This window comes from Coregonus clupeaformis, chromosome 16, assembly GCF_020615455.1.
Source record: "Coregonus clupeaformis isolate EN_2021a chromosome 16, ASM2061545v1, whole genome shotgun sequence".
Lineage (NCBI taxonomy): Eukaryota > Metazoa > Chordata > Actinopteri > Salmoniformes > Salmonidae > Coregonus > Coregonus clupeaformis.
Genome location: NC_059207.1, coordinates 21,538,724 through 21,546,725, shown reverse-complemented (window position 1 = coordinate 21,546,725; position 8,002 = coordinate 21,538,724). Strand labels below are relative to the sequence as shown.

Here is an 8,002-nt window from a genome sequence, read left to right as displayed (position 1 = left end):
AGACATTTTATGCAATAAATGAAGTAGGTTGAATCTAGTAGTTCTGATCTTCTGATTGGTCCTGATGAGTTGGGCGAGGTCCCCTCCAGGCTACTGTCACTGTTGCATTGGCTCTGAGTCGGGTTCTCTGTCTTCAAATGTTCAGCCTAAGAGAGGGGATTTTTTGTGTGTGTGTGTGTGTGTGTGTGTGTGTGTGTGTGTTTAACAGTGATGATGATGATGTGTGTGTGTGTGTGTGTGTGTGTGTGTGTGTGTGTGTGTTTAACAGTGATGATGTGTGTGTGTGTGTGTTTGTGTGTGTGTGTGTGTGTGTCCTCAGAGCAAGAACTCGTGAGTTGGAAGAACTGAGAGGCCTATGGCGTGGGTGTTGTCCTTGGCCACCTGCTGACAAGGCTGACAAGATAGGACCCTTTTGTCCATTGTTATTGGATAGGAACAGAACTTATAACCAGCTCCTGACCTAAATAGATCTTAGCACAACATTTTACTCAACATATCATATTCCATATTCACTATAACAAATATATTTACTACGACATTAGCAAGAACCGCCACATCCTCAGCTGGCTAATCCAGTGTGTGAAGTTTTGCGGAGTTTTGAGTTAGCTTTGCGAGGCAAAGATGAAACTGAGGGCTCCACCAACCCTGGTAAGCCAACACTTTTGAGATCAGTCAATAAATGCTTCTGGTATTGACTTATATGCTGCCCCTGTCTTCATGTTGTTGCTGGACATATCTTTTTTTAAATGTGTGTAGGTCACCTAAATCATCAGAAAAATTGCCCCCCTGAGAATTTTTTTCAGGAGCCGCCACTGGTCACTTTTTGAAAACGGAACAGAGCTTGTTCATTATCGTGAGCTGATTTAGAATATGTCACTTATATCATTCTGGCATGTTCTGTTGTATGGAGGACTAAAAGTGCCACAATTAAATAAATAAATACACCATTAAATAATTACTTAAATGTGTCATTAATTAATTAAATGTGTCATTAATTAATTAAAATTAGAATTAAATACATAAATGTGTAATTAAATGTATCATTAATTAATTCAAATACCGATTCATTTTATGTAAAATACATATATAATTATTTCACTATTTACATTTACATTTCATGATCCTGCATTGCAGTGATTCATGAATTACTTAAAACTGTCAAACTGACCCATCAAAGTCAGTGGGCGGGGCTAACGCGAATCTAGTCTGATCCATTGCTTTGGTCTGAAGTAGAGTAGGCCAACCTGGATAGAGACAATGGAGGATCTCCGTGAACTTTCCAGGGAGTTGGTTAGAGACATTTTAAACTTAGCAGAGGATGTAGAAGCAGGACCTGCTGACCCAGAGCATGTAGCTAGTAAAGCAGAGGAACTTATTGAAGTTGTTGGAGTCATTTCCGCACTTTCCGACGAAGATATCGACCACAGAGTGATTGCAAATCTAGAAGAAGTTGTCCACCGCTTCTCTGGTACCAGGGCACTTCAGGCCCAACACACACAGGGACCGGGGCGTTTGGCGTTTGACATACCGAGTGCAGTTCTGGAGCATCAACTTCTTTGTGGAGTTCCCGCAGTTCAAATTTGCAGCGATGTTCGGTGTGTCAAAGAGGACCATCAGGAGGCGCATGCAACAATACAGTTTAAGGTATTTACACTAAATTCATGAGTTTTCTGTTTATGAATTGCTGCTCTCATACACTCGGAAAGAATATGACGTTTAAGGTAACATTACTTGATGTTGTGTTTTTCTTGTTTGTACAGAAAGACAGATCTCTATTCAGCTGTGAATGATGAGGAGTTAGACCGTATTGTAAGTGAAATTCACAAAGTCATCCAAACACCGGCTACAAGCTAATGCGTGGTCACCTGAATGCAAGAGGTGTGCATGTTCCAAGTGAGTAGATAATAATATGGGCATTATTTAAATGTATTTTTAATTTGGAGCTCTGCCCCTTTGAAAGGTGAAGGAAGCCCGCTTATGGAAAGACATCAACCTGTGAGCTGTAGTTTCTACAGTGCATACTATGCAAAGCTGTATTATTTTAAAAAACTGAATAAGTAACATTTCATTTCTCACTGCCTTGGTGACCAAAAATAACAATCTTGTGTAAGGACATGTCAAACTAGTTTTAAGTACAAGACTGATTATGCTTGTCATCCATTCAGGTTCCTGAAGAATATGGGATCGATTGGAACGGACCTCACTGCCTTCATCGAGGCACTGTGTCAGTCCCCGAGGTTCAGCTGGCCCGTGAGCTCTCAGATGAAGAGGTTGCAATTTTGCCAGCTCCAGGAGTTTCTGTTACTGATGCACTTAGACTATATGTAGAGACTGTGGAAGTGTTATCAAGAATCTTAGACTGATGTCCAACCCATGTTTTTATTTGTTGTGTTAGAACAAGCAAGGAAAAACTGAAAGTTTACTTTCCTTTTAAAAGAAAGGAAAAAAGCTGTTTCTTTGAAGCTTCCTGTCTCATTATGGTCCACAGAATGACTAACATGAATGCTGTACTGTTAGCACTGAAGGTGCAGAACAGTTTGATTTTAGTAAATGGAAGAAAAAAAGTCAACTACTGCACAGTGTGTTAATGTTTTCAAAGACACTGAACTTGTGTCAATTCATCTGAACTGTGTATGCATTGACATTAGGGCTGGGCAATATGGAGAAAATCAAATATCACATTTTTGACCTAACACCTTGATGTCGATATTGCAACGATATTGTAAGGTTGACAATTGGTGCATTCACAAAATATCTTCCACATTTAGATTTCGGATAAATAACTATCATATTGTGGATATAATGACTAAGTGGTAAAAGGCAAATAATAGAACAGCTAGAACAGTCTGGTAAGTTCAGAAAATGACATCACTTTACTGTAATGCAGCCTTTGAAACCAGGAAAAGACTAAACTTACCATGTAACGATATTACACTTCTTCAAAATCTAATGGTGCTTTTCCATTACATGGTACCTACTCGCCTCGTCCCTAAAATCTGCAATGGGAAACGGACGCACAGCGAGTCGAGGCGAGAGCGAGTCAAGTAGGTACTGGTAATGGAAAAGCACCTTAAGACGATATCTAGTCTTATATCACGATAGATATAATATTAAAATATTGCCCAGCCCTAATTGACGTCTGAAAAAACTTAAACAAGCCCAAATCCAGTACTTTTTATGGCAGCGACAAGTGCTTTCTCAAAGTCCATGTAGAGTTTGAAATGAGCTGGCAGCTTTAGGGTTTCAAAGCATGTGGAGGACGTAGGAAGGGTTCCCCCAGAAATCTCCACTCTCAGTTCAGGAGGAAGCATCTCCCAGCCAACCCAGAATGTCAGCAGCTGGGCCAGGGTACCTGATGAAGCTAAAAGTCATAAAATGGATTAAAGACATTTAGTTCAACTGTAATTGATCATATCTATCCATGAGACATAGAAGCATTTGTAAAGAGAGAAAATAAGGTTTATACCTGTTTCAATGAACATCCTTAGAAAGCCAGTGATGCGGCAGGTGGTGTCTAAGTCAAAGTCTTCATCATCACTGTCCTCAACTGGCCATGTGATTTTTTCTAGGAGCATCTTAAAGAAAACAAAAATTGTAATTTAAAAAAAGGGAGAACTTATTTTGGTGAAGGACTATGCAGATCAAATTCTTAGAAAATGGAAAAATATCCATCTCAGTCATTGAAAATACACGTAAATTCATCAAGTTAAGTCACAAATATAACTAAATTACTGACTTACCTGGGGTGTGAACTGCATTTCAGCCATTTTGGGGAAAAGAAGTGGTACAACATCCGGCCTAGATGTCAGCAGGGGCCATACCATCACATCTTTCAGTCCCTTTCTCAACTGTTTAATTTGGCGCATGGTCCTCCCAACGACCTAAGAGACAGACCGACCCATATTACAGCCCAAATCCTTAACCCAAATTTGACAAAAGTTGGCACAGTAGGAAAAATGTTAATAAACACAATAAAGTGCTTTATAAAAATCCATTAAAACTCTAGTACTTAAACTCTCGTGTTAACATAACAAGCCAGGGTTCACAACACATTCTATAATTTCAACAAGTACAGCGATGAATTCTGTCACTTAACCAGCAGGAACTCACTGCATGGAGTAGAAGTTTGTTATGTAGCCATCTCCGATTTGTTTTGGTGACTGCCGGAAGATCCCAAGACATGGAAAGATCTGAAACTGTGTCCTTCTGTTCCGGTGTAAGATCTTCATGTTCAAGCTAGAATTAAGACCATACAAGTTATTATATCTGCCCAAGCAATATTTTTTACATGGCAAAGTTTCTTTTAGGTTACATACCAGTTCTATGATGCTCCTGATGTGCAGATCAGGACACTCTTCTGTAACAACAGTAGCCATTTCAGGGTCCCCATTGAACAGTACATGAATTACAGCAGGACTTAGTCCTGTGACATGGGGACCATCATGCAGAAAGGTGTGGCCCAACATCCTTCCTGCAACCCGGAAGAGGTTGCTTTCAATAAGTGCCTCTGATGCTGCTGGAACAAGATGGTCAGGTTCACCCTCAAATAGCAGTGTTCGGCCCATTCCTCCTGTAAAGTACCAAGAGAGCAGGGAATAAAGTCACAACAATTAACCTCTTAAATACATTAAATAAAAATGTATGATAGATAGATAGATAGTTAGATAGATAGATAGATAGATAGATATATTACATCATACTAGTGGCGATTACTTGGCCTGTGGTATTGCTGCTTGTAGAATTCACTTAAACCAAATTGTAGCCTACTCCAAAATGACTTACAGAAGGACCCCAAACCACTTCAAATTCAATTCCCCTGTATACCCTACTACAGACTTACCTGACACAAAACATTGCCCACCGGCCCTCCGCTAAACAGCACATATCCGCGTTCATCAACCACCAGAACGTACGTGTACGCGTGTGTGTGTGTGCGCGCGCATAGAGAGAGGCGGTGTAGAGTGAGTCACGACACAAACAGGTGCTCAGTCAGCGTTGCATGCAGTGTGAGAATGGCAAGCAGCAAGAGCGGCAAAAGCCAATGTGTGCTTCTTTTACCTATATATGTAACGCTATCTTTTGCGTTTATCCAAACGTCGTCAAACTTGGCACTGCACTTACTCGTGACCAGAGCAAGACACCTGTCAAGTTTGAAATCCATCGGACTAACTGAGAGACATGCGCTACAGACAGACATTTCTGCAATTTATAGATGGATTAACCTTCAAAAAATTAGTAAGATACTTACCAAGATCTAGACTGAATCCAAACTGGAGTTTGGATATGATTGTTGTCATAAAGTACCGCATCACTCCCTCTCCGATAGCAACATCACCTGAAATAAAATACTGATAATAACACTGGAAAAAAAGTGGCGGCCTAATACAGGTAACTGGATTTGGTAACATTTAACAAGAAAGGGAGAAAAACTTCTATTGGCTGTAATTCTAGAATAGCATCCTTAATATTGATTATTCCAGATAACAAGAGTATATTGTGCACAATATTCACATACATACATATAACATTTTTATCAATTATATAATTTTGTGCATTCCATTCTCCCATTTAACAATTACATATAAGCTACTTGAGTGGTATAAACTGTACTGATGTATTTATATTATAAATGTTATATTACTTACCAACCAGAGTACAATGAAGTGGACATGCCCATTCTTGCTGCTGTTTATAGAATAAGAGAAGCTCCCGTTCCCTGTCCTCTTCAGAGTCCCTTACATCCATCTTCATTCTAAGTGGTTTCCCAGTTGCATGTTCCCTTAGCAGATTCTCTTTGAAAACTTTGGCAGCTTGAGTGGGTTCTTTAATAAGCTTCCATTCTAAACAAACAACAACAATAAAGTTATCTATTACAGAGAGACATATTGTGAGTTGGCATGTTACCTGCATATACAGATATCCTCTCACTCTACAGAACAGGAGGAAAATTCTGTTCATTTCACTGACAAAACGTGAGACCCAACATCTTCAGAACCTGTCACAACGCTGAGTTGACATAAAAACAGCACTACTAAACAACTACAACTAAATATTAGAAAAATAGAAAAACCCAGTTGCATGTTATTAATTGTCTGTAACTGTATTATCTTATCTAATTATATCCTACAGGTGTTATCTTTCTATTAACTTTTCAGTTACACACAATCTTATAGCAACACTATTGTGATGACACAAACCACTGTCTGTTTCTTTGCGATCCAACTCCTCGTTGACAATCACTGCCGGTACTACTGCACTCTCAGCTGATGTTTCAGGCCTCACTGGAACACTGTCACTGACTAGGGCTGTCTCACTATCATTTTCTTCACTTTGGCCTCCCTCTTGTTCTCTTTCTGATTCCTGCATGGGTGTCCTTGAAGTTAACACAATTGAAATGATGGTCATACTCGCTTATTTGTGTGCACAACAATAAGAGAGACATATTCCCAAAGAAAATAAATTATGCTACCCTTGCATTGCTTTAAGAAGTACATACCCATTGCAGCTCAATCTGTGCAGCTTCATCTCTGAAAAGGGAACTTCCTTCTGACAAGTGATGCAGGGGATGACTGGACCAGAGGCAGGACGTGAGCTCTCCTAACAACAACAACAACAACAACAACAAATGGCTTTTAATTAATGATTAAAAGTCACCAGTAATCTTTGTTTTGATTATGTATTAAACTAAGTCTCTGTAAATGTATGTACACAATCTAAGGGTAGATCCTGTTGAAGTGGACGTATGTAGATTGTAGCCTGTCCAATCATCGTCGATGGATCTTTCAGATAGGCAAGGGTGTATCCAGTGCTGGGACACTGAAGCAACGCAAGATTTAGACTGCGAGTAGATCCTACAAGTTTTAGAAATTCAAAGCCTCCCCCTTGTTGGAGCTTCGGAAACACTTCCATCAGTTTATTTGTTATAACCATGGGATCGTGGTCATTCCCTGGAGAAAAAAACAAAACAAAATCATAACTCACCTCACCTTAAATTAAGCAAATAAGCCTGTGATAACTATTATTGACACTATGAACACCAATTAAGTTTGAGTCACTATAAAAAGAAATGCAAATAATTTCAACAAGCCACAGACAGTACAAACTTTTTTACTTTTGGTAAATGCCTAGTTTCGCACTGACCTGAAAATGTTACTTTTTGCTCTCCAAGTCCTGAAGTAAGAAGTTCAGCTTTAAACAGTACGCTTGGAATTTTATCCGCATTGTGGTCAGCCAAACAACAGACAGTGTGTGTGTAGCTTCTTCGGCTAACTTGGACTTGTGCTGGTCGTCTCGTCATATTCCTTCTGGCTCCAATGTTATATGGCGCAAAGAGCCTTGCTACCTCCGCTGCAACACAGAAAAACGTAACAGCTCAATGGTCACCAGTCAGCTAAAACAGCCTCTACTTCTATCTTGGGATGCTCAAGCCAGCTAACACCATTTAGCCGATTAGCGAACTAGCTAGGTTTATGCTTCCCCCCCCATTAACAATAAACGTGTCACGCACGAAGCATCATAATACCGCATGCAAATACATGTTCGAGTCGATCTAATTTAACCTACACGTGTGTCCCGAATCATTAAATAGTAGCACACCTGGCTAACATGAAATTACTTAGCTTACCTTGGACAGGTGTACGTGATTGAGCGGCCGGTATCTGCTGTGACTGAGCTGCCGGAGTCACCGGTGCCGCGGGAGCCGTTGGACTTCTGCTCAGAGCTTCCTCAATCAAATTCGCTGCTTCTCTCAGCAGCTCCGGGCAACTTTTAGACATTTTGTCCTGCACCTCACACAGCGTCTCAACATTGGGGCTAGCAGGACCGAGTCTTCTCTTGATTTTTAGCCGTTGCAATGAAAGTACTGTTTAACCGTGTAACTAAACCAACGTAGAGGTGAATAGCGCCACCCAGTGTATTGGAATGTGTTCAGTAGCTCTGCATCAATCCATTATCCGGAATTGATTTGTTTTGGCTTGATGCAGAGGGTAACCAATCAGGCGTT

The 8,002-nt window shown here is 40.2% G+C and overlaps 1 protein-coding gene across 3 annotated transcripts; it reads right to left on the bottom strand.

Moving 5' to 3' along the window:
- Positions 1-3,041: 3,041 nt before the first annotated feature.
- On the bottom strand, positions 3,042-8,002 carry LOC123492747 (G2/M phase-specific E3 ubiquitin-protein ligase-like). 3 transcript variants are annotated; one of them, XM_045225887.1, is made up of 12 exons: positions 7,625-7,998; positions 7,141-7,347; positions 6,709-6,947; positions 6,497-6,597; positions 6,198-6,373; positions 5,646-5,840; positions 5,249-5,335; positions 4,317-4,570; positions 4,111-4,236; positions 3,741-3,881; positions 3,467-3,575; positions 3,042-3,361 (listed from the first exon to the last, which is right to left on the bottom strand). In XM_045225887.1, exons 1-12 carry the CDS (start codon positions 7,773-7,775, stop codon positions 3,150-3,152), a joined length of 1,998 nt encoding a protein of 665 aa, XP_045081822.1. In that variant the 5' UTR covers positions 7,776-7,998; the 3' UTR covers positions 3,042-3,149. The 3 variants fall into 3 exon arrangements, with proteins under 3 accessions (XP_045081822.1, XP_045081823.1, XP_045081824.1); XM_045225888.1 differs by lacking the exon at positions 6,709-6,947 and having other exon boundaries at positions 6,198-6,360; positions 7,625-8,002; XM_045225889.1 differs by lacking the exons at positions 6,709-6,947; positions 7,625-7,998 and having other exon boundaries at positions 7,141-7,227.